The sequence below is a fragment of the Eschrichtius robustus genome, chromosome 2 (assembly GCF_028021215.1).
Source record: "Eschrichtius robustus isolate mEscRob2 chromosome 2, mEscRob2.pri, whole genome shotgun sequence".
Lineage (NCBI taxonomy): Eukaryota > Metazoa > Chordata > Mammalia > Artiodactyla > Eschrichtiidae > Eschrichtius > Eschrichtius robustus.
Window position 1 is genome coordinate 164,022,606 of NC_090825.1, and position 26,357 is coordinate 164,048,962.

Genomic DNA, 26,357 nt, shown 5'->3' on the forward strand with positions numbered 1-26,357 from the left:
CAGTGCCTGGCACCCCAGAGTGACTGTGAACATCACATTTTTCTTCAAAAATGGATCCTGAGGAGGTGCTGGGATCAAGAATTATCACCATTTCCATCCCACGGGACTCTCCCTCTCCCTGTTGCTCACTTGGGCATTCACACAGAGCAGCTGCATTTATTGGGCACGAACTGTTCGCCAGGCACCTGCTGATTCTGTCGTTGTGGAAAGCCCGTTTGGTGGCACCTCCAGGCTAGACACCAAACTGTGTTAATTTGGCGGGCTAACCACAGAGTGCCTTGTTTAAGGCTCTGAGTGAAGTTGATGCTCAGCGAAGATTTGTGAGTCTGGTTTGTGAGCTGGGTCAGCTCTCAATTACTTGTGATGATCTCATGAAATAAGGAGGGGGCTGGAGTTAGAGAATGGCAAAAAACGTCCATTATATTGTGACCTACTTCGCTGTCTCTTCCCAGCCATGCCTGGGAGTGATTCTGGAGACCTTGATCTTTTTCTGCCAGGACGTGACCGTTGAACCCCTGGTAGTGTTCTCAGGTGGCCCAGCGCAGGCACGTCCCAACAGACCGACACCGCCCCTCCCCTGCTGTTTGGACTCTCTCTGAGTTCATCACCAGCTTCTTCCACCTTTCCCCTCTTCCCACATCCACCTTCTGTCCGGCCCCTCACCAGGCCCGGGCCCCTTTGTACCCCGCAGGTAGACGATGAGCAGCCATGGCAACAGCTTGTTTCTGCGGGAGAGTGGCCAGCGGCTGGGCCGGGTGGGCTGGCTGCAGCGGCTGCTGGACGGCCTGCAGCAGACAGCGCTGCGAACGCGCTTGCGCCTGCAAACCATGACGCTTGAGCACGTGCTGCGCTTCCTGCGCCGGAACGCCTTCATCTTGCTGACCGTCAGCGCCGTGGTCATTGGTGAGTCGTCTGGGAGGGGCGGGCTCTGCCCCTGGAGGGCGAGGACTTGAGGGAAGTTCCCCGCACAGCATATTTCTTCCCTCCACTTACTTCTCACCTGCACAGGTGCACACGTCCACCATGCCCCCTCCCCAGGACGCGCTCACACAAATAGGTATACATTCTTGCAAACACATCTGTGGGTACACACAATGTCTCATCTATATGCATGTGTATATACAGGCATAAGTGTACACCATACAAACGCACACTTTCTGCATACGAACACACACAAACATGAACATGTTTTTATGAATGAACAAAACATACAGGTGCAAAAAAGTAAACACACAGTTGCACACATATACTAGAACTTATAAACACGTTCACACACACATGCATTCCTCTGCACACACATTGGCACACTTAAGAGCTTGAATACATGTGTACCCCCATGCTTGAAAACAGTAACATACACACACAAGTCATACCTGTGTGACTTAGGAAAAACATGTGCATCTCATATACATGGACCCTCATATACAGGCACAGATACATGTGCACAAGTGAGTACACACTATCACATGTGTGTTCATATGTACACATGAATGTGTGCAGACATTTACACACATATCAACATAGTAACACATAAATTCATACATTCCACAATGTACACACAAACTCACACACTCATAGACTGTTTCTCTCTTTCTTTCACCTCTACCCACACACACGCCCTTCTTGGGATGGATGGATGGCCCCTGCTTGGGACTCAGTGACCAAATTCAACTCTACAGACCCCTCATTTTGGCCCTAGGGGTCAGCCTGGCCTTCGCCCTGCGCCCGTACCAGCTCAGCTATCGCCAGATCAAGTACTTCTCTTTCCCTGGAGAGCTTCTCATGAGGATGCTGCAGATGCTGGTGCTGCCACTCATTGTCTCCAGCCTGGTCACAGGTGAGAGAGCCCAGGCCAGTGTTGGCCTCCAAGACCCATCCCAGAGTCCAAGCTCAAACCTGGAGCCATGGCTGTTCCAAGCATGGGACCACCTCCCCAACTCAGGACCTCAAACATGGAGCATGCACGTAGCTCTGAGTCTTTGGCCAAAGCCCTGATCCCAATCAGACCTGGGTTCCAGAACCCAGATGATCTGCAATACTTATCTCAGTAGCTTTCCTGTACTTTTCCTTGGAGGTAAAATTACAGCCTGAGAGGGGCTTAGTATCATCCACAGATGAAAGGAAGGCTGTTGTGGAGCAGCCAGGGAAGGTAGCTGGGATGTGGCGTGGAAGGTAATGGGGTGGGACGTGGATGAAGGTGTTTGAGATAGAGGTGACAGGGTGGTGGGCGGAGGCGGGTGGTGGAAGTATGGATGGCCTATGCAGAGGTTGGCAAACTTTTTCTGTAAAGGGCCAGGTAGAAAACATTTTCAGCTTCAAGGACCATGTGGTCTCTGTTGCAACTCTTCAATTCTGTTGCAGTGCAAAAGCGGCAGCAGATTAGTATGTAAACAAATGGGCATGGCAGTGTTCCAATAAAACTTTATTTACAAAAACAGGCAGCGGGCCAGATTTGGCCCATGGGTGGTTGATTGCCAATCTCCGGATTTGGGGATGGGTACGAAGATAAAGGGATGGAAGAATGATTTCTTGGGTTGGGTTTCCTTAGAAGCAGAGACTGAGAAGGGGCTATTTGCACAAGTGATTTATTGAGGGGTAGCTGTCAAGAGAAACCTATGAGGAAGTGAGGTGAGCAGGATGGGATGGGGAAAGAAGCTAAGTAGAAATGTGGGTACAGAAGAAGGTTGGCCTCTCAGCCTGATCCCACGGGGAGCTCTGGAGACTGTGCAACACTACAGAATTGTTCTCCACAACTCTGCCACTGTCTAAGTCAAAGGAGCTGACCTTTTGAATCCCTGGACCAATCAGTCATTGGCTGTAGGTGTCCCATGGGGACTTTGTGGGTGAGTAAGCTCCTGTTCTGCTGAGGGCAGCCCTCAAGAGAAGGGGGCAGCATGAGTTGTTAGCAGCCAAAACGCTCAGCTGTGGAAGGATAGGTGTATCAGCATGGTAAAGGGTGTCTTGATAGGGGACCAAAAGTATCTACTACAGATAGTGTATAGTGAGCTGGGTTGGAGGGAGGTGTGATTTTGGGGTGGATAGGAGGATGAAGAGAGCAATGCAGATGAGGTTATGGTGCAAAATAGAGGTGAATAGAGGATGGAGTGGGGGTTGAAAATGTTGGCTTGGAATAGAGGGAAGGTTAGTGAAGTGGTGCTTGGGATAAAGGATGGAGTGGAAGGTGTATTTGGAACATAGAATGGGAGTTGGAGGATGGCGATGTGGGGTGGGGCAAAGGAGGAGGGATGCTTGGTGGAAGGGTTGTAGCAGTGTGGGGAGTGTGGGGCAAATGGATGGGAGAGTGGGTGGTGGGGTGTGGATGGGGCTGCTCGGGCTGCACCACCTGTCCTCCAGGTATGGCGTCCTTGGATAACAAGGCGACAGGGCGGATGGGTATGCGGGCAGCTGTATACTACATGGTGACCACCGTCATCGCGGTCTTCATCGGCATCCTCATGGTCACCATCATCCATCCTGGGAAGGGCTCCAAGGAGGGGCTGCACCGAGAGGGCCGGATCGAGACCATTCCCACGGCCGATGCCTTCATGGACCTGGTCAGGTGACGTCCTTTCCAATTTTGATGGGAATTCCAGCCCTACATGTAACAACCTATACTCAAGGGGAGACAAAGGGGACAGGCTAAGCCAACCTGGAAATGCAACACCCAAGTTGGGCCTAGTTTTTTTGGTACCTATTTTCTGTCCTGGAGCCTTGCACAAATCCTCTGAGAGCACCTTACTCCTAGGATATGATCTTTTGACCCGTAGGCTAGGGAGGCTATAGTCGCAGCATCTTGAGATGGGCTCAGGACAAATGGTATTTGTCTGGTGTTCCCAAGATCCATTGGAAGGTGAATGATTCTGTTAAAGTAGCAAGATTTTGCCTGCCAGAATCAAGGCTGGTCATAGTTCTACCCTAGTCACTGACTTGGGGGGAACCTAGCGTTGGAAGAGTTCAGGAGCTTTCCGTGTTTTTTTTTGGAGACATCACTGTGTGTGAAGTCCCTGAGGTGGCATAGGGTCCTACCAAAGGGCTCAGACAGGCCTGAATTTGAGGACCATCTGTACCCCTTAGGAGTTGTGTGGCTTTGGGTAACTTACATAAGTTCTTTGTGCTTTGGTTTCTTTGTATGTAAAATGGGGACATCAATAACACTCACTTTTAGGATTATTGTGGTGTTTAAATCAGATCACATAGGTAAGGCACTTAGATCAGTTTTCAGATGTTGGCTGCTATTATTATCGTTGCCATTGCAATTATTATTACTGTTATCAGTCTAGATTCTCTTCTAAGGTCTAACCACGTTCATTCATCTGATATTTTTCTGCAGAAATATGTTTCCGCCCAACCTTGTGGAGGCCTGCTTCAAACAGGTCAGGGGGAAGTACATAGTCTGATCAAGGAGGTTTGGAGGGTTGGGGGAGCTTGCTGCTGAGTGAATGGTCCAGGAGTGAGGGATGGGAAGAAGGACCTGACAGAGCATTGCCCAGGGGCTTTTGGAAGAGTCTGAAAGAAAGAATGTGCTTCCTATTGGTGTGGTGATCAAGGCAAGGTTAAAGAGAAGGACTTAGGTCAAAGGCTGCCTGGGGATGGTAATGGAGGAGGAACCAAGGCTTCTGATCATAGACAGTTGAGGAGACAGACCCCAAAACCTGTCTGAGCATTGCCCAGGGAGCTTGTGAAAAATGCAGAATCTATACTCATTCTTCCATTCATTGGTTGTTCACTCCCTCATTAACCTGTTTATGCACTCAATTTACTATGCATTTGTCTATGGCCCAATATCTCCTTATTTCAGTTTAAGACGCAGTACAGCACGAGGTTGGTAACCAGGACCATTGTGAGGACAGATAATGGATCTGAGCTGGGCACCTCCATGCCTCCTTTATCCTCAATGGAGAACGGAAGCAGCCTCTTGGAAAATGTCACACGGGCCATGGGCACCTTGCAGGAGGTGCTGAGCTTTGAGGAGACTGTGCCTGTGCCTGGCTCAGCCCATGGCATCAACGCCCTGGGCCTTGTGGTCTTCTCGGTGGCCTTTGGGCTGGTCATCGGTGGCATGAAACACAAGGGCCGAGTCCTGCGGGATTTCTTCGACAGCCTCAATGAGGCTATTATGAGGCTGGTGGGCATCATTATCTGGTGAGTGCTGGGCTGTGACAGGGGCGGGGGGGTGGTGGTGATGGCACACAGAAGGGTGTTGTCAGGGCTGGGAAGTCAGGCTGTGGGGCAGCTCCTGAAGTGGTTGTTGGGACCACTTGGCCAAAGTCATTTATATATGTATTGGTTAATTCACACCCTCACTCACTCACTCACTCATTCATTCATACCTTTGTGCAATGATTTATTCACTCATTCACTCCCTTGTTCATCTATTTATTCACTCATTTATTCATTTGTACTCAAGCTTCTGTGCATTGTTCATTCACTCCATCATTTATCTATTCATCTTCTCATTCTGCTATGGATTGGCCAAATTATCCATTCATTTATTTATCTATCTTCATTCTTCCATGAATTGGTTCATTCATTTTCCCATTCATTTGTTCATTTTTCTGTGCATTGGTTAATTCACTCATTCATACATTCATTCACTCATAAATTCATTCACAAACTCATCCATGCATTAGTTAATTCTTCGATTGATTGATTTACTCACCAAGTCATCTATTCATTTGGACTCATTCTTTGACTCACTTGTTCATCTCTACATTTGTTATTCTCTCATTCACTCAGTTAAATATACCTTGTATTCATTCATCCATTTGCTTAACCCACTCATTCATTCACTCACCCATCATTCATGTCTCATTTGCTCATTTTCTCACTCATTTATCTGCTCACTGATTATTCCTTAATTGACGCATTCATTCATTCATTCTTTAAATCCCTTCACTCTTTCAGCAGACATTTTCCCAGGCTGACTTTGTTTTGAACTCTGGAATACAGAGATACATTGAATTCAGTCCTTGTCCTCAAAGAGCTTTCAAAGTCTTGGAGGAGACAGACACATATTAGATAAATATAATACAAGATGGAAGGTTCTAGAGTCAAGAGACATTAAAAAAAGTATAGGGAATATGGATAAGTAAGCAGCCAATGAGGGATATGCAGTGAACTCTGTCTGGGAAGGTGAGGAGGAAGTCATGGAGACGTCCACCTCTTAGTTGGGTCTTGAAAGGTGAGTAAGAATCCAACAGGACAGGAAGAAGGGAGAGGCACTTCAAGCAGAGGGAATAGAACATGCAAAGCTTGAAAGAACCCGAGTTGTTTGGAGAATGGTGAGGAGTTCAAGAAGGTGGGAGCATACCTTGGGAGTGGTGGTGGAAGATGTTAACGAGGCTGTCTTCCCAAATTGGGGAAGACTTTGTACATCATCCCAAATAATTTGAAAGTTGGGTGGGGGGCTAGAGGCTAAGTTGAGAGCTTGGGAAAGCAGCTGAGGGGATTGGGAGGGGAAGCTTATCAAGGACGAGCAAGAAGATTGAAAAGGAATATTGAAAGCTCAACTGAATTGGAAACCATGAGTTTATAGCGATGTCATTGGCATGTTTGGGAAAATATCCGTATGTGCCAGGTAGCCGAGTATAGGAGGAAAGAAGTCATGTGCAATTGATCCAGAGTTGAGGAATTTTGCAGAGTGTGAGAAAGGAAGGATGGAGGTGAGGGATTTGAGAAAGGAGTTTACAGATTATTCACAGAGGTAGGTCTAGAGTTGGAGACAACTCAGCAACCACCCACCAGGGCTAACCTCGAGCCCAGCTTGGGGAATACAGATGTGGCTGGAGGAGTCCCCTGTATCCTCATTCCCACAACCTCAGCTTGGGTTTCATCATTTCTGGCCTAAGCTGTTGTACCAACTCCCCAAGCGGTCCTCACCTCCTCCAGTACATCCCCCATGACAATGACCAAGTGTAGACTTCAATTTCTAAAGAGAGAGAAATAACAAAGGAAGCCTGGTGATGGGTGAATTATGGCATCACTGGCAGAAACTCACAAAACTAAGCAATGGGCTGGTTTGAGGGGAAAACAGGTGAGCCCCCTATGAACTTGCTTCATCTGTCTTCTCTACTCTTCTCACTGCTCCAGCTATACTGGTCTTCTTTCTGCTCCTCCAATACTCCTAGCTCACATCCATCTCAAGGTCTTTGAACTGTGCCTGCAATGCTTTCCCCTCAAATATGCATGGTTCCTTTTCATCATTCAGGTATCAGCATAAATGTCACCTCTTCAGAGAAGCCCTCCCTGACCACTCATTCTTACAGCCCCACTCACTGATTCTCTTTTGTAGTTATCACCACCTGAAGTTTTTAATGACATATTTCTCTGTGTATTGCATAGTTCCCCCATTAGGATGTAAGCACCATGAGGGCAGGGACCATGTTACTGGAACAGAGTAGGTGCTCAATGGATATTTGTTGAGTGAATGAACAGATAATTTAATAAGACAGGTTGTTTATAATTAATTTTTTATTGGAGTGTAGTTGATTTACAATGTTGTGTTAGCTTCTGCTATACAGCAAAGTGAGTCAGTTATATATACATACATATATCCACTCTTTTTCAGATTTTATTCTGTATAAGTCATTATAGAATATTGAATAGAGTTCCCTGTGCTCTACAGTAGGTTCTTATTAGTTATCTATTTTAGCTATAGTAGTGTGTATATGTCAATCCCAATCTCCTAATTTATCCCTCCCCCACCTTTCCCTCTTGGTATCCGTAAGTTTGTTTTCTACAGCTGTGACTCAATTTCTGTTTTGTAAATAGGTTCATTTGTACAATTTCTTTTTAGACTCCACATATAAGCAATATCGTATAATACTTAAGACAGGTTGTTTAAGACGTCTGTGGGAAATCCAGGTGAAATAACTTGGGCTGGTGAATGAGTGAGAATATGCACTTATAGGAAAGAGAATAGGGGCATACAGGTTACAAATGTAGAGCAAAGAGTTGGGGGAAGTGAATAAGGGACGTTAGAAGGCCAGAGATAGGGAGTGTCTGGGCGATGTCTAGGGAAAGAGCCCTGAGGACAGTGATTATTTGGGGGGATTTGAGTCGGGGGGTGGGTGAAGGAGACACCTTATAAGAATGCATATATTGGAGTTGTAGGAGCTCTTCTGCTCAGGCGAGCTGTGGGGAAGCAGGAAGAAAAGGTGGGATTTATTTGTGGGACCCAGCCCCATTTGTTGTCGTGTGGGGAAGGTTGGAGTGGGGTAGGGTGCTGTATGGCGGATGTTGCCTGGCTCCAGGGTCTGTGTCGGCAAAGCCTGGGGGATGCTAGCTCCAGGCTTGTAGGGGAGGTCATGAGGGAGGCCTGACAGGTGTCTGGCTTGGCCCAGGTATGCACCTGTGGGCATCCTGTTCCTGATTGCTGGCAAGATCCTAGAGATGGAAGACATGGCCGTCCTGGGGGGTCAGCTGGGCATGTACACCCTGACCGTCATCGTGGGTTTGTTCCTTCATGCCGGTGGCATCCTGCCTCTCATCTACTTCCTCATCACCCATCGGAATCCTTTCCCCTTCATTGGGGGAATACTGCAGGCCCTCATCACTGCCATGGGCACGTCTTCCAGGTATGGCCTTGCTCCTCACCACTGGTACCCTTCCTAGGTTCACTCTTTGCCTTTCGCAGGCTCTCTTAGGAGTCCTGCCCTCTCCGCCACTATAGAACCTCATCTGGGTTGTATAGTAATGTCAGGTGCTCTTGAAGGTCTCCAGGTGGCTCAACACCTGGGCACTGATCTTTGTCCTGGGCTGGCTCTCCTAACCCCTTTCCCTCCTTTTCTGTTTCTCTATTTATTTGTTTATTTTTAAAAGATTTATTTATTTGGCTGCGCTGGATCTTAGTTGCAGCATGTAGGATCTTCGTTGCCGCGTGTGGGATCGTCGGTGTAGCATGCGGGATCTTTTTAGTTGCGGCATGTGGGATTCAGTTCCCTGGCTAGGGATCGAACCCAGGCCCCCTGCATTGGGAGCATGGAGTCCTAGCCACTGGACCACCAGGGAAGTCCCTGTTTCTCTATTTAATATGGAGGGAGAACCAGCTGCAAAATTTGAGGTTAAGACAAAGGGTCCAACATGCCTCATGATCTCAGTCATTTTCTACCTCATAGGGTCTCATCTCCCCTTGAGATGGCCTCTGGGAGCTCCCTTGGCTTCCTTCTTTTTTGTGGTTTCAGGGGGTTCATAAAGAGCTCCCCTCTCCACCATCAATCAAATTCAAAACAATCTGAGAGGTATCACTAGAGCCAACCAGACAGAAGAAAAGTATCATTTTTATTGCTTGTAACACCTATTGGAGAATGTGCCTTTTGATCTGTGGCCACGGAGGATTGGTGCCATTGTACCCCAGAATTAAACTCACCAGGTTGCCACAGGCATGGACACCCAAAGATCCCCTTTGTGGGTCCAGGATTCTCACTGCATGATATAAAGCTGACCAGACAGAGCACATGTTTTATGGACCAGCTGATCCCAAGTGGGGACAGAGACCTAGAAGGTTAGTGTAGGTGAGGTCACTCCCTGAGTAAACATGGGAAGTGGGGAATAGGAGTCTTCTGTAATACCCCTCTCTTAGCCCTGAGGTGTGGGAGCTCAGAAGGCCCTTTGCCTCCTTTCTGGGAGTGGATAGTTCGAGTGAACTGGTGACATGAACTAGTGTCTAGTAAGTAGCCCTCAGCTATTGGCTTTAGGTGGGTCCAGAGACCTTCAGCCTGGGGGACCTCATTGCTGTGTGCTCTCTGTGTCATGAGGAGTTCCTCTCCCCCACGCACAGTCTTCAGCCTCTGAAATGTTAGACACCTGCCATCTTCCCCTTGCTCTAGCTCCCACTTTGCCTCCCAGTGTTCTCAGGGGGAGCCCTCCCTTGGCCCATTGCCACCACTTATTCTCAGCCCTTGGGGTTCTCTCTCCCAGCTCGGCGACACTGCCCATCACCTTCCGCTGTCTGGAGGAGGGCCTGGGTGTGGACCGCCGCATCACCAGGTTTGTGCTGCCTGTGGGGGCCACCGTCAACATGGATGGCACTGCCCTCTATGAGGCCCTGGCCGCCATCTTCATCGCTCAAGTCAACAACTACGAGCTCAACCTGGGTCAGATCACAACTATCAGGTGAGTTGGCCTTGGGTGGGACCTGCCAACAGCTGAGACCTAAGAAGTCATTAGCTTGGCTGGGGGTGTTGGAGGGGAGGGAGTCACAGCAAGAAGTAAAGGGAGCCTTTGGATGTTGGAAGGGGGATGTGTTGAGGGGTGCAGGAAAAAATAAGACATGGTTCCTGAACTCAGGGAAGATCCAGTCTAAGGAAGGAAAACGACACACTGATGATGATGATGGTGACAGTGTTGGTGATGATGATGTAGATTACGGAGGTGATAGTGGTGATGACGTTGATGGTGCTGACAGTGGTGATGGTAGTGATGGGGGTGATAAGGGTGGTGATGGTGATAGTGGTGATGATGATGATGGCCAACATTTATAAAACACTTGCTATGTGCCATACACAGCATTAAATATTTTACAAGCGTGGGCTCTTTGAATGACATCTCATGATGTCCTATGCATAGTTCCATTACTGCCCTTGCCAAATTAAAAAAAAGATTATCTGCTTATTATGGGTAGCATAAGAGTTTTGGGAATCCAGAGAAGGGTTATCTAACTCAGCTGATGCTGTATAGCTTTCTTTTTCTTTCCATTTTCTTAGCCTCTCCCTGAATAATTTCAACATCCAAACAGGTGACTCTTCCATCATCTTCTTTTCAAAGTTCGCTGACCTTTGGAATTCCAGCCACCTACCCTTGGGGCCATGTCCTGGACTTTGCCTCTGCTTAGCCCGCTCTGACATCTCGAGTACGTGCATCATGGCCACAGTCTCCAATCTCTCCATGCTCTTACTTTACTTCCCCTACGTATTTTCTTTAATTCCATGAAAATTTTTTTTCTTCAACTCCTCTCATTCCCTCCATTATGGTTTCACTTTCCCTTTTTGTGTTTTAGTTCAGTGCCTCTCAAACTTCTTTTATGTGCATACTAATCACTTGGGAGTCTTGTTCAAAAGCAGATTCTGATTCAGTGGGTCTGGGTTGGGGCTTGAGATTCTGCATTTCTAACAAGTTCAGAGGGGATGCTGATGCTGCTGGTCTAGGGACCACACTTGGAACCATGAGCTTCCAGACCAGAGAGTGTGGCACTTCATTCTTTCATTTTCTTGAGAGCGTCTTTGACGTCCTTACCCCTTAGTCTTTCCAAATCCTCAACACTGGGGATTTCAACCAACCACTTTATCTATTCCTATGTCAAGGTGTCTGAACCCAGCTAGAGGAAAATCTACCCACTGTGGTGATTACTGCAGTGACCACTACAAGACGACGCATTACATTATCAGCTAAGTGTATTTCCACTCAGAAATCCCTTTATATCAGTGATTCGAAGTCTTGGCTACACTTTAGCATTACCCAAGACCACCTACTCCCTGAGGCTCTGACTTTGTTATGGTGGGGGTAGGGTGTAGGCATTGGTATGTTTGTGAAAACTGCCCAGGTGATACCACTGTGCATCCAGGGTTGACAAACCACCCAGTTATATGGTGGCACCATTATCCATCCCTCATTCCAAATCTTCACTCTATTTATCTTCCAGCTCCATTCTCCAATTTTCTTCCGTGTAAAAGATCATATTGCCTTATACCTCAGGGGTGTCACTGAGGTTACTGAGTGTGAATGGACCCAACTTTCTGCTCCGACAACTCAAATTTATTGTGGTATGCATCCATCCATGCTTTCTTTCCCCTGATCTGAGTTTAAACATGGATCTGTTGCTCTATTCAAAATTCATTCCTCTACAATTCCCCAAATCTCATCCCTCCTATCTTCTAACTCTGTCAGCTATTCCATTACTTACTTGCATTTTCAACTCCACTGCCTCTACTTGACCTTTCTCTGTAGCGTATGAAGGCATGCTGATGTCTCTCACATATTATAAAAATAAAGACCTTAGACCTAGAAAGCTAATGATCTCAGGGAAACTGGACTCCAGGTCCCATGCTCTTTAATGGGGCATCCTACCCTCCCTAACAGCTCTCTGCCCCTCTTGGCTACATAGGGATTGTGGATAAAGGCAGGTACCACAATGTCATGCAGTATAGTACAAAGCTGGCTTGGCTGGAAATACTGATAACTGGGGTCAGCAGCAGGATGGAGTGCTCTCTCTTTTTATAGGGGTTCTGAGAGACCACTCTGCAGATAAGGAAAACAGTCTGAACTTGGGTCCCAATGGCTTAGGGACATTCAGGGATACAGCTTAAATCTGGGCACTATGGCTGATAGCATCTGGAGGTTCTGTGAGATGTTGAGCCCATGTGAAGTCCCTTCTACTATGGGTAGAGGAAGTCCCAGCTACCTTGTTACCACACAACCCAGAGATCGCCTCTGAGTCTTTCTTCAAACAATCTTCCTTGCCTTTACAACAGAAGGCTGTGGTATGAGAAGCCTTTTCTAGGGGAAACCAAGGATGCAGTGAAGATGACATGAAGATAATTTCAAAGGAACACGTTTTGGTTTGTTTGTTTGTCTAGCTTAGGGTCCCAAACATTGCAGTGAGCACTTTTCATGGGGAGCTTTCACATTCTGGGGAGTAGAGAAGTCATCAAAAAGGGTAAGGACTTTTGAGGGGTGTTCTTAAATGGATCAGGGAACTGAGTATCACTTCTAGCTTCTAATCTATGCAAAGAGCTTGGTGGCAATGGCCGGCTTGAGACCCATCAGGTAAATTGCTTCAGAATTTAGTGGCAGATTGTGATTGGATGGTTGGGGATTCCTAGTTTGGACCGAATCTAAACTTAAAAAAGTTTGAGTTGGATTATTGGATCCAGGTGGAATTAGCTGGATCTTATCATTCCATTGAGAGCATGATGCCTGCCTCCCAAGGGCATGCACAGATCACTGTTTATGCCAGGGCCAGCACTTGGAAGAGATATTCTCTCTCACTTAGAATAATAGTAATAATGACCCTTCTTGGGGCCCTGTTCTCAAAGCACTGTTCTATTTTACTGCTCATAATAACCCCTCAAGGTAGGTATATGTCTACCATTCTATAGATGAGGGAATATAGGCTCTGAGTTATGTCCAAGGGTGTACAGCTGACGAATAAAATCTGCTGGACCCCAAAGTCCATTCCCTGTTCGTGAGCCCAAATGTTTGCTCAATCACTGTTCTGTAAGAGACATCATCTGTGTTAAGCATCTTGAGTAGCTCTATGTTCACGACTATAGAATTTGGGAAAGGGCTTCAGAAGCCACCAGGGAGGGGGGCGTCAACCTCAGGGCCCTAACACCTTTCCTGGCAAGCCCAGTGGTTTTATAATTCTTCTTAGCACACCATGTTAGACATCCGAATTGATGCAGGAGCTAAAATCTAGCCTACTTTTGATCCAGTCTGACCCTCTACGTGATGGTGTATCACCATCTCTTTCATTTTCTATGTGTTTTACCTTTTAGTTTTCCAAAACCTTATATGTGTAAATGTCTAATTTTTAAAAATTCACTTAGCACCGTAGACAATTTCTTCTTTTGACTCTAAATTTGGCCCACCTTCCAGAGTTCTGTTCCTGGCAGCTGGACCTGTCTATACTGACCTACCTACTTCTAGCATATGTGCACATGGGGAACTCAAGCTTCTGCTTTACGGCTGCTGCCCAGGTTGATTCTTCTGCCCTCTTCCAGTCCCCAGAAGCAGCTGGTTAAATCCTTACTCTTGCATCTGCAATCTGAATTGTTTAAAACCTCTATCATTGGGTGGACGTCTAACCAGATCCCAACAAAGGACGAGGGAACATAACTGCATTGGGATTCAATGAAAGTTGCTTTGGATTTGCTCTTTATTTTTGGGAATTTGATTTAAGACGCCCTGGGGAACTGACCCCTTCCCTTCTTTTGTGTCTCTTCTGCCACTGCCTCATCTCTCCCTTCCCTCCTCCTGCCTCGCTGTGTTCTCTCTCCACGTGCAGTATCACGGCTACAGCAGCCAGTGTTGGGGCTGCTGGCATCCCCCAGGCAGGTCTGGTCACCATGGTCATTGTGCTCACGTCGGTCGGCCTGCCCACTGAAGACATCACACTCATCATAGCTGTGGACTGGTTCCTGTGAGTGCTCTTCCGACTCTGGTACTATCTGTCCTCGCACCCTCCGCTTTCCCTGCAGCACTCCCAACACATGGGCTCTTATTCCAGCAAGGACAGAGTTCTAGAATTTTAGAATGAAAAGGTGGCCTGGGGGAATATCCCAAGCCATGTGGATCCCAAATTGTATAGAGTTAACCTTGGGAAGTAGGGCAGGGAGGAGGTAAGCAATGGGGTCTTTACCCCATTATCCAGAAAAGCCCTGCTGTACCTGTTTTATGTAGAAGTCACCAAAAAAGGTGATCCTTGGGGGCAGAGCTGGCTTGCAAATTTTAAAAAAATTCTCAACTTTAATTTTTTTATTATTTATTTATTTATTTTTGGCCACGCTGTGTGGCTCGAGGGATCATAGTTCCCCGACCAGGGATCGAACCTGCACCTTCGGCAGTAAAAGCGCTGGCTCCTAACCACTGGACCACCAGGGAATTCCCTCAACATTTAAAAATAGGAGGGCTTCCCTGGTGGCGCAGTGGTTGAGAATCTGCCTGCCAATGCAGGGTACGTGGGTTCGGGCCCTGGTCTGGGAGGATCCCACATGCCGCGGAGCAACTGGGCCCGTGAGGCACAATTACTGAGCCTGCGCGTCTGGAGCCTGTGCTCCGCAACAAGAGAGGCCACGGTAGTGAGAGGCCCGCGCACCGTGATGAAGAGTGGCCCCCGCTTGCCACAACTAGACAAAGCCCTCGCACAGAAACGAAGACCCAACACAGCCATAAATATATAAATAAATAAATAATTTTAAAAATAGGAGGTTTACATATAAAAATCTGGACTTTTGTCCCCACTTGGGAGCTGTCACCTGGATCTGAGTCTCAGTTAGATGGTCTTCAGTCTGGCCTTGTTTTCTCACAGTGGTGACCTTCCTCATCCTGTATGCTGTTCAGCTCATAACCCCTAATTTTCTATATCAGACGTTTACATTTTTTTAAAAAAAGAATTGCATTGCTAATATCAAATGTGAGCATATCAGAGCTTGGTCCACCCTGTGTTAGGCTGGAATGTGAACCCCAACTTCTAGGCACAAGGAGCTCCTGGCTGCTGCACCCTCTTCTCTGTGGAGCTCTTCAAACCTTGATTAACGGTGGCTTGTCTCTCCCCACCCCGCCCCCTCCAGTGATCGACTTCGCACCATGACCAATGTGCTGGGGGACTCTATTGGAGCAGCCGTCATTGAGCATTTGTCTCAGCGGGAGCTGGAGCTGCAGGAAGCTGAACTCACCCTCCCCAGCCTGGGGAAGCCCTACAAGTCTCTCATGGCACAAGAGAAGGGGGCGTCCAGGGGACGGGGAGGCAACGAGAGTGCCATGTGAGAGCCCCCAGCTCTGCCGCCTAGAGGAGGGAAGGGGGCTGGGGAGGGGGTTCCTGGGGAAGACCACTGCATGAGTGACTGTGCACTGAACACACATGTTCTTTCCAGCGCGTCTGGGGGAAACAGATAAAAGAGCAGGGATGAAAGATGTCCAAGGGCTCTGTTTCTCTCTGGGCATATGCTGAGAATTTGTGGGAGGGTGATGAGCAAGGCAGGAGAGGAGATGTTTTCCCTGGGATTGGGGGTAAGGGGAGCTTCAGGTTCCACAAGGTGAGCGATCAGCTCACGTTCCTCATTTTCTCAAGGAGTGGTGGAACTCCACAAAGGTAAAGGATAACTACTATTTCTCGTAATAAAACAATATCCATGGCCTCTGTGTCGGGAGTCCCTATGACCACCTTCGGGTTTGATGATTTGCCAGAAGGACTCACAGAACTCGAAAAAGCTGTGATGCTCATATTTATGGTTTACTGCAGTGAAAGGACAGAGATTAAAATCAGCAAAGGCAAACGGTGCAGGGGGCAGGGGCCAGGAGAGACCAGGTGTGAGCTTCCAGTTGTCGTGTCCCAGTGGAATTGCATGGACAGCACTTATTTCTCCCAGCAATTATGTGTGACAACACATATGGAACCATGGAAGCCCACCTGAGCCTTGGTGTCCAGAGATTTTATCAGGGTCTGTCATGTAGGCATGGAGTTCCTGCTGACCTTCACAACTCACTCTTTAGTCCCCCCAGAGGTCAAACTAATACAGCATTGCCAGGGTCCCAGGTAAACAAAAACAGGCATTCATCATCAGCTACACTGTCAGCACAGACTACCTGGCATGGATTAAGGCCCCAGGTAAACAAAGACACTTTTATCAGGCAGGATATTCCAGGGGCTTAGAGGTCATCTTTCAGGAGGCAGTCTAGGGCGAGTCCTTTATTTGGGATGTGCAGGCTTTGAGCACCCTTTATCCTCTGAGTTAACCCTTTACTTCATACACCCCATGGTTGGGAATAGGGGAAGCAGCTCCCATGGGGATGAGTAATTGGGACTTGTAGCCCTGACTCTTGACTTTTGGGGCTAATTGGCCTGGACATCCCCATGCTGGTGTCAGGGGGCTCTGTGTCTCCTTACTACACAAGGGTGGACGTTGGACTTTTAGCGTTATTTTCTTACAGCCTAATGAACCAAGTGGGACATTACATGAGACCTTACTAAAGGTGCGGGGAAAACACAAGTAAACAGAAGGTAACATGATTCTAGCTGCTATAGATATAACTCAACTCCATGATCCTTTTGTCCAAGAAACATGACCTTAATTTTTTCTAAATCAAATTAACCTTCATTTGAGCACCTACCTCTCCCAAAGAGGGGAGGGAAATTAAAGCATGGGTGTGTTTTGAGATGCTCCATCCTCCATTCCTTAGGATCCTAAGAGAACCCTTGAACATGAGCAATTGAGAGAACTTGGGAGAAGAGCTGCAGAAATCTTTAAGGTATTTTCAGTCACCATGGAGACAATTATGGTCAAAGTTTGGAAATAGTCCATGCAAAGGCAAAAGGCTCCTCCACTTATAAAACATCCTACTCTACATTCGACCATGGGTAACTTTCTTTGAGATCCCAGTCTCAAACCAGAATTTCAGCTTCTAGCCCCACCCACCCCATGGTCAGTGTTCTGTGTCCCCAGAGGGCTCCTCCGGAAGCAGGGTATATTAGTTTTCTAGGGCTAACATGACAAAGTACCACAGACTGGGTGGCTTTAACAACAGAAATTTATTTTTGTTTTGGAGGTTGGAAGTCTGAGATCAAAGTGCCAGGAGGGTTAGTTTCTTCTGAGGCCCCTCTCCTTGGCTTATAGATGGCCGTCTTCTCACTGTGTCTTCACGTGGTCTTCTCTGTGTGTGTGTCTGTGTCCTAATCTCCTCTTCTTATCAGGACACCAGTCAAATTGGAGTAGGGCCCACCTGAATGAACTCATTTTAACTGAACTACCTCTTTAAAGACCCTCTCTCCAAATACAGTCACATTCTGAGGTATGGGGAGTTAGGACTTCAACATATGAATTTTGGGGGGACACAACTCAGGCCATCACACAAGGTGTGACATACCATCAAGGGATGCATGACTTATCTCCTCCAATCCTTGGAAACTCCTCCAGCTCTATTTTCTTTATAAGTCTGGGTTTTAAAGAATAAAGGAGCAGGGGAAACATAGATCACTTTTTTGTTGGGGGGGATTGTGGCTTGGATTTGATTTTATCCCCTGGAGCAAGAGAAATATAGATCATTTTTTGAGGGGAATTGTGGATTGGATTAGATAATCTTTTCATTCTTTCACTCCTTCATGCCAGCCAGAACAAGATAAATTTATCTCTGACCACAGAAGTTATCTGTTATAAAATATGTGACCTGCTTTCTGGGTTTATCCTGAAAAGAGAAGATGGATGTAACGTGGGGTGTGATCAAAGGCAGGCTGGAAGCTACAAGCAAGAGATGGAAACTCATGAGGATGGAATAAAGCCTGTGACCAACTGTGTTGCTTCTGACCTCAGTGATGAGGGTATTCTGCAGAACCCAGAGCCCTTTGTCCTGGAGATAAATACACACACTTGGCCCAAGAGGCAGAGAGATTCAAAGAGGATCTAGCAGAATGTAGAACAGTTGCAGCTCCATCTGTTGCTTCATGTCAGTGAGGCAAATCAATAGATCTTCAGCAGTATGAATGTGTGCGTGTTTGTGTGTGTGTGTGTGTGTGTGTATTTCCACAAATAGCAGCTGCTTCCTGTAACCCTCCAAATATGCCAAGAATCTTCCTTATCATCTGTATTAGTTTCCTGTGGCTGCTGTTACACATTACTACAATGTGGGTGGCTTATAAGAACAGAAATTAATTTTCTTACAGTTCAGGAGGCCAAAAATCCAAAGTCAAGGTATCAGTAGGGGTGCACGCCCTGTAAAGGCTTTAGGGGAGGATCTTTCTTTGCCTCTTCCAGCTTCTGGTGGCTCCGGGAGTTCCTTGGCTTGTGGCCACATCACTCCAATTTCTGCCTTTACATCATAGGGCTTTCTCATCTTTGTGTCTCTCCTCTTCTGTATCTTATAAGGACAATTGTCATTGGATTTAGGGCACACCTAAGTAATCCATAATTATGTCATCTCAAGATCCTTAACTAAATGAAATTGGCGAAGACACTTTTTCTAAATAAGGTCACATTCACAGGTTCTGGGTAGGCATATCTTTTGCGGGGCTGCCAATCAAGCCACTGTATGGCTCAGGAAATGTAGCTCAGTCTATTTAAGACAAAGATTTTAGTGGTCCCAGGCAGTGGAGTTGTGAGTCAGGCAAGGGAAAACAGCCGTAAAGGGTATGTTTATCAAACCAGTTACCAACATGGTCAACTGGGATTCCTGCTGGGGAACGACTGGAGCCAGTGTAATATATGTGCTTCAGACTTATCTCACCCAATAAGCAAGTGAGTTATACACCAGCTCCTGTCAGTCTTTGGTTAAGGAGTGATTCTTGGGGCATTAATTCTCTGGGTACATGGACAGGGAAGACTAGAGAAATTCTTCAGGCAAAAGATGCAGATGTGAAAATTTGAAGCCAGACAGAATGCACTAAAATGGAAAATGATGATGGGATATCTTGTATATTATGCTTCTCCATCCTACCTTCCTGGAATGCAGTTGCAATGGCTGGAAGGGCAGAAGCTATTTTGTGATCATGAGGGTGAAAACCCCATGCTAAAGGTGGTAGAGCAGAAAAGTAGAAGGATCCTGAGTACTTGAGGGCCAGCCTAGAACTGCTTAGCTCTAGAATTCATGTTTCAGGAGGAAAAAAGCTTTTTTTGGTTAGGCCATGTAGTCTGGTTTCTACCATATGTAGCCAATTGCATTTTTTAACAGGAATAGGAGAAATTTGCTAGCAACATACCTGATCACCTTGACGGGGCATCCCTGTAGAGTGTTATAAAGAAAAGGCAGCATCCTTCTACAGTCATACTCTCTGATAGAACTTTGTGAAATGTTCTCTGTCTATATTGTCCACTATGGTGGACTAGCCATGCATAGCTTATTGAGCACTTGATATGTAGCTAGTATGACTGAAGCACTGAATTTTTAAAGTTTTTATTTATTTTTCATTATTTTAGACTTAGACAGCCATATGTGGCCAATAGCTACCATATTGTATCGGACAGCACAGTTTTAAGGATTATTGTCTTTGGGGTAATGGAGCTATTTTAGAAACGTTAGGAGTGGGAGCTCTGATCCCTGTCCTAGAGTGTAGGGTTCAAGTTTCTTTATTTGACCTCATATCTATGACTAAAGTGAAACTGAGGGTTCCTTCTAAGGATGAGTATTTCTGGCTGAGACTCCAAAGCTGCTGTCCCTCTATGACCCCTTGAGGAGTCACATTCTGCTTAGAGCAGCTGAGACCTTGAAGTGACAAAGCTCAAGCCCAGATTTATAAATGACTGAGGAAAGGAACTTCTTGTCCTGGAGATAAGGGAAATCAAAACCACAATGAAATATCACCTCACACCTGTCAGAATGGCTATCATGGAAAGACCACAAATAACAAATGTTGGCAAGGATGTAGAGAAAAGGGAACTCTAGTACACTCTTGGTGGGAATGTAAACTGGTGCCGCTGGAGTTTATATATGTAAACTGGTGTGTGTGTGTATACACACACACAATGGAATATTACTCAGCCATAAAAAGAATGCAATTCTGCTATTTACAGCAACATGGATGGACCTACAGAGTATTATGCTTAGTGAAATAAGTCAGAGAAAGACATATTCTGTATGATATCACTTATATGTGGAATCTGAAAAAAAAAGAATGTGTACACAAAATAGGAAAAGACTCACAGATATAGAAAAGAAACCGTGGTTACCAAGGGGGGAGAGGGAAGGGGGGAGGGACAAATTAAGGGTATGGGATTAACAGATACAAAGTACTATGTATTAAATAGATAAGCAACGAAGATATACTGTATAGCACAGGGAATTATAGCCATTATCTTATAATAATCTATAATGGAGTATAATCTGCAAAAATACTGAATCACTATGCTGTACACCTGAAACTAATATAATATTGTAAGTCAACTATACTTCAACTAAAAAAAACCCAGAAAAAACCAATAAGAATAGAAAACCTTAAGATGATAAAAGATCAAAGTAGGTAAATAAAAATTTAGAAGGAATAGATACAAGTAAATATATATATATGATACTGTGCTCACCCTGATCACAATGAAAGGAAGTCAGATTAAAATATTAGGGGAATCTTAATAAATCTTACTCTAGGGTTTGATTTATTTCTGAGCCTACAGCCTCAGAGACAGAATATTTCTTGCTGGGGGAGCTGACTTCCAGAAATAAGAGTTTTTATATTAGAGGGTTCCTGTTTCCTTGGAAATTGAGCTATTATTACAATAAGGTTTGACTAGAGACAACATAATACTGTGCTTAAGAGAGTGGTCTGATTTTTTTCTCTTTTTTTAAAATTCATTTTTATTGGAGTACAGTTGATTTACAATGTTGTGTTAGTTTTTGCTGTACAGCAAAGTGAATCCGTTATACATATACATGTATCCACTCTTTTTAAGATTCTTTTCCCATATAGGTCATTACAGAGTATTGAGTAGAGTTCCCCGATAGTGGTCTGATTTAGACAGCCCTGGGTTTGAGCCTCCCTTCCTCACATGTATGACCTTGAGCTAGTTATCAGATTACCGTAATCTCTTACTTCCTCATCTGTAACTAGGGAAATGATAGTCATCACATAAAAGTGTTATTAGAAAACCTCAATGAGATAATGTGTTTAAAGTGCTGAAACAGTGCTAGCATATACCTAGTGCTGCTATTTTTGTTATCTATATCAGTATCAAAAATGGAATCTATTTTCTAGCTCATAAGCTTTTATTAAATCAACACATTTGCATTTTTTGGTCCCGACTCTGTGTTTAATCATGCACTTATCCATTTTTCATGCCATTTAACAATATTCACTGGGCATAAAATTCTTCCTAAGAAATGTACTAGGCACTGCAGTTTCAAAGATGGATAAGATATAGTTCAGAAATTCAAGATATCCATATTATGGATGAGTAGAGAAATTCACTAAGTTTGATGTGACTGAAAGGAAAGTGAATCAGAAAAAAAAGGCGTTTTGAGTTGATTTCATTCACATAACCTCAGAAAACGTCTCTGTAAATGAGTTTGCAGGGCAACATTTCCATAATAGGTAAACATCCCATTACTTCGAGGATATATATTAAATACATGAGAATCTATTTTTTTTAAGAAATTTAAGTCGTCACTGGATATAACTGAGAAAATAACCAGGTTTTATTCATATGAAATTAAAATGATTATAAAGTGAAAAAGGGAACCTAAGATATAACCTGAAGGAAAGTAGAGAGGGCAGTGAAGACCCAAGGAAAGTTTTGCTTTAAAACATGAATATTAGGAAAGATAAAAATATTAAATGAAGGAAGCCAGGATTTCTGGTCCTCAATATTATGTACCTAGTTACTTATGAGGGTCCTGTAAATGCCCCGTCATTGAGAGATGGTGCCCTGCTGAGGGGTCTCACCAGAGCTCCCTTCATGTCCCTGTTCCTCAGACTGTAGATGAAGGGGTTCAGCATGGGGGTGACCATGGTGTACATCACCAAAGCCACCAGACTTATCCTAGAGCATGAAGTGGCTATAGAACTAAGGTAGACCCCAAGGCCTGTGCCCTAGAACAAGGAAACCACCGAGAGGTGAGACCCACAGGTGGAAAAGGCTTTGTACTTGCCCCCGGCTGACGAAATTCTCAGGATGGAAGAGAAAATCTGCGAATAAGAAAACAGGATCCCAGAGAGAGGAAAAACACCTAGGACAATAGTCACACCGTTATGTTACTGGTGGGCGTGTTCATACAGGCGAACTTCAGGACTTCAGGAAAATCACAGAAAAAGTGTGCGATATTCATGTTTCCGCAGAAAGCCTCAAAAGGGTCAAGGTCTTGAGCAGGGATCCCATGACATTGATGCACCAGGACCCCAGAGCCAGCAGCCCACAGAGCTGAGGGTTCATGATGACCGTGTAGTGCAGGGGATGACAGATGGCCACGAAGCAGTCATAGGCCATCAAGTCAGGAGTAAATTGTCTAGGCATCCAAACACAATGAAAAAAAATACCTGGCTGAGACAGCCTGCATAGGGGATAACTTTGCTCTGTGTCTGGAGGTTCAGCAGCATCTTTGGGATGGTGGTGGAGGTGAAACAGATGTCAGCAAAGGACAGCTTGGAGAGGAAGAAGTACATGGGGGTGTGGAGGTGGGAGTCTGAGACAATGGCCAGGATGATGGGCAGGTTCCCAGTGAATGTGATCAAGTACATGGATAGAAACAGCCCAAAGAGGAGAGGTTGCAGGTCTGGGTCCTCTGTGAATCCCAGGAGGAGAAAGTTTCTGACTCCTGTTTGGTTTCCTCTTTCCATGAGTCTGTTGGGCTTGCCAACAAGGAGGAAAAAAAGCAATACAAAATTTACTCTAAATAAATACTCCCCAGAGTGACAAAAAAAAATATCCTTAATCCAAACCCAGGGAATTCATGAAGTCATTCATTTTGGCTAAGGGTTGGCTTTCTTGGATGATAGATTGTGGTTACTGTTGCTACCTAGAAAAATTGTCTCTAAGTCCAGCAGTTCTCAAATTGTGGTTCCTGGCCAGCACCATCAGCAACCCCTGGAAATGTTAGAAACGCACAATTTTAGGCTCATCTGACCTACTGAATCTAATACTCTGGGTGTGAAGCCAGCACGCTGTGCTTTAAGAAGCCCTTCTGAGAATTCTCACACACACAAGTTTGAGGAGCACTGCTTGCCTGCATCCCTAAGCAATCATCCTTTCCCAGCTCCCCGGGGACTGCTCTTGTATTTTCTGCTTAGTGTTTATGAGAATGGGAAATTCCTTAACTCTAGGCAGATCTTCCAATCATTGAGAGGTTCTTTCATTGTGCTGCCTTTCTGTCATTTCTATATCTTAGATCCTCTGGACCTTGGGTGCTCCTTCTGTTAAAAAATAATAACCCACATTATCATTAATCATCATTTACATTTCACTTGTATTATCATTGTCCCTATATAAATTTGACCAAAATTGAATTTCTAAATATAGTGTCCTAGAGTTTCTAAATATCGAGTTTGTCTTCATCTAATTTCATCTTTTATCTTTAGCTTTATTGAAGTATAAAACGATTTACAAAAACTTGCACATATGTGATGTATATATATCTCTGTAAGTTTGGGCATAAGCATTCACCCCGATACCATCACCACAATCAAGTTAATAAACATATCTATCACCTCCAAAAATTTCCTTGTATTCTTTTGTGTGTTTGTTTTTTGTGTGTGGTAAGAGCCTTAAAATCTGTCCCCTAACATATTTTTTTTTTACATTCAAATAACTGTATTAAATGCATTGAATAAATATCTAACACTATCCCAAAGAAAATGTATATAATAACAATAAATTAATCACACCAAAATGGGTCTGTAATTTAAGATGAAATGGACAAAATCTTGGAAATAAAGAATAGGAAAATATACCTTTTTTTTTTTTTTTTTTATTTATTTTATTTATTATTTATGGCTGTGTTGGGTCTTCGTTTCTGTGCGAGGGCTTTCTCCAGTTGCAGCAAGTGGGGGCCGCTCTTCATCGCGGTGCGCGGGCCTCTCATTATTGCGGCCTCTCTTGTTGCGGAGCACAGGCTCCAGACGCGCAGGCTCAGTAATTGTGGCTCACGGGCCTAGTTGCTCCGCGGCATATGGGATCTTCCCAGACCAGGGCTCGAACCCGTGTCCCCTGCATTGGCAGGCAGATTCTCAACCACTGCGCCGCCAGGGAAGCCCTGGAAAATATACCTTTTAATACATAGTGGAGGAAGCAGTATTGAGGTTACAATTTTATCTTATATATAAAGGACTCAATCATGCTCATTAAAAAGATATGGTATCTTTAGTTGAATATGAAAGAATGTGTTCTACATCCTGAGAGATGATTGCTATTTTTAGTTTATTTATTTATTTATTAACGGCTTTATTGGAATATAATTGTTTTACAATGGTGTGTTAGTATCTGCTTTATAACAAAGTGAATCAGCTATACATATACATATATCCCCATATCGCCTCCCTCTTGCGTCTCCCTCCCACCCTCCCTATCCCATCCCTCTAGGAGGTCACAAAGCACAGAGCTGATCTCCCTGTGCTATGCAGCTGCTTCCCACTAGCTATCTATTTTACATTTGGTAGTGTACATATGTGCATGCTACTCTCTCACTTCGTCCCAGCTTACCCTTCCCACTCCCCGTGTCCTCAAGTCCATTCTCTACATCTGCGTCTTTACTCCTGTCCTTCCCCTAGGCTCTTCAGAACCGTTTTGTTTTTTTTTTTAGATTCCATATATATGTGTTAGCATATGGTATTTGTTTTTCTCTTTCTGACTTACTTCACTCTGTATGACAGACTCTAGCAACATCACTAATCATTAGAGAAGGGCAAATCAAAACTACAATGAGGTATCACCTCACACCTGTCAGAATGGCCATCATCAAAAAATCTACAAACAATAAATGCTGGAGAGGGTGTGGAGAAAAGGGAACCCTCTTGCACTGTTGGTGGGAATGTAAATTGATACAGCCACTATGGAGAACAGTATGGAGGTTCCTTAAAAAACTAAAAATAGAACTACCATATGACCCAGCAATCCCACTACTGGACATATACCCTGAGAAAACCATAATTCAAAAAGAATCATGTACCACAATGTCCATTGCAGCACTATTTACAATAGGCAGGACATGGAAGCAACCTAAGTGTCCATCAAGAGGTGAATGGATAAAGAAGATGTGGCACATATATACAAAGGAATATTACTCAGCCATAAGAAGAAACGAAATTGAGTTATTTGTAGTGAGGTGGATGGACCTAGAGTCTGTCATACAGAGTGAAGTAAGTCAGAAAGAGAAAAACAAATACCGTACGTTAACACATATATATGGAATCTAAAAAACAAAAAAAAATTGGTCATGAAGAACCTAGGGGCAAGATGGGAATAAAGACCTACTAGAGAATGGACTTGAGGATATGGGGAGGGGGAAGGGTAAGCTGGGACGAAGTGAGAGAGTGGCATGGACATATATACACTACCAAACGTAAAATAGATAGCTAGTGGGAAGAAGCCGCATAGCACAGGGAGATCAGCTCGGTGCTTTGTGACCACCTAGAGGGGTGGGATAGGGAGGGTGGGAGGGAGGGAGATGCAGGAGGGAAGAGGTATGGGGATATATGTATACGTATAACTGATTCACTTTGTTATAAAGCAGAACCTAACACACCATTGTAAAGCAATTATACTCCAATAAAGATGGTAAAAAAAAAAAAAGAAATGAAGAGAACACAGTATGACATTGGTAGATGTGACTATACAGAATTTACATACACTCACAATTCCTCTAAATACGTCTATACTTACATTAAAAAAAACTAAAATCAAACAGCCAATTTTTGAGAAACTCGAATTCTCTGTTTGAGAGATTGCACTTAGAAAGAGGAATAAAAGTTCACAGATCCTACTATGCAAAGGAGGATTCACACAGATATTAGGAGATACAGAAAGTAAATGGCTAAGAAATCCACATACATATTCAGCCTCAGAGGTAATGAAACAATTGCAAAGTAAGGTCATTAGTACACCCTTCTTCATATCTTAGGGTTTTTTTTCAATTTTTTCACAGAAGATAATGTGAAGGGTATGCCTTTTGCAACAGCTGTTTCAAGGATGCATTTGCAATAATTCCTCGGTGTGGATCTTTCTCATCAATAT

General features: G+C 44.8%; 2 protein-coding genes and 1 non-coding gene across 4 annotated transcripts; 1 reads left to right on the forward strand and 2 right to left on the reverse strand.

Moving 5' to 3' along the window:
• The first annotated feature begins 698 nt into the window (after positions 1-698).
• Positions 699-15,483, forward strand: SLC1A6 (solute carrier family 1 member 6). 2 transcript variants are annotated; one of them, XM_068534699.1, is made up of 9 exons: positions 699-903; positions 1,700-1,837; positions 3,355-3,559; positions 4,331-4,373; positions 4,799-5,142; positions 8,343-8,576; positions 9,919-10,113; positions 14,003-14,137; positions 15,288-15,483. In XM_068534699.1, exons 1-9 carry the CDS (start codon positions 699-701, stop codon positions 15,481-15,483), a joined length of 1,695 nt encoding a protein of 564 aa, XP_068390800.1. The 2 variants fall into 2 exon arrangements, with proteins under 2 accessions (XP_068390800.1, XP_068390801.1); XM_068534700.1 differs by lacking the exons at positions 3,355-3,559; positions 8,343-8,576; positions 9,919-10,113; positions 14,003-14,137; positions 15,288-15,483 and having other exon boundaries at positions 4,799-4,829.
• Positions 8,937-9,009, reverse strand: TRNAW-CCA (transfer RNA tryptophan (anticodon CCA)). Its single transcript has one exon. It is a non-coding gene; the product is annotated as a tRNA-Trp (tRNA).
• Positions 15,484-22,018: 6,535 nt separating the features above from the next.
• OR7C2 (olfactory receptor family 7 subfamily C member 2) lies at positions 22,019-22,870 on the reverse strand. The gene is given in 4 exon segments (XM_068534940.1): positions 22,019-22,377; positions 22,380-22,478; positions 22,481-22,630; positions 22,633-22,870. Coding segments are annotated over 4 exon segments (846 nt in total).
• Between the last annotated feature and the right edge of the window lie 3,487 nt (positions 22,871-26,357).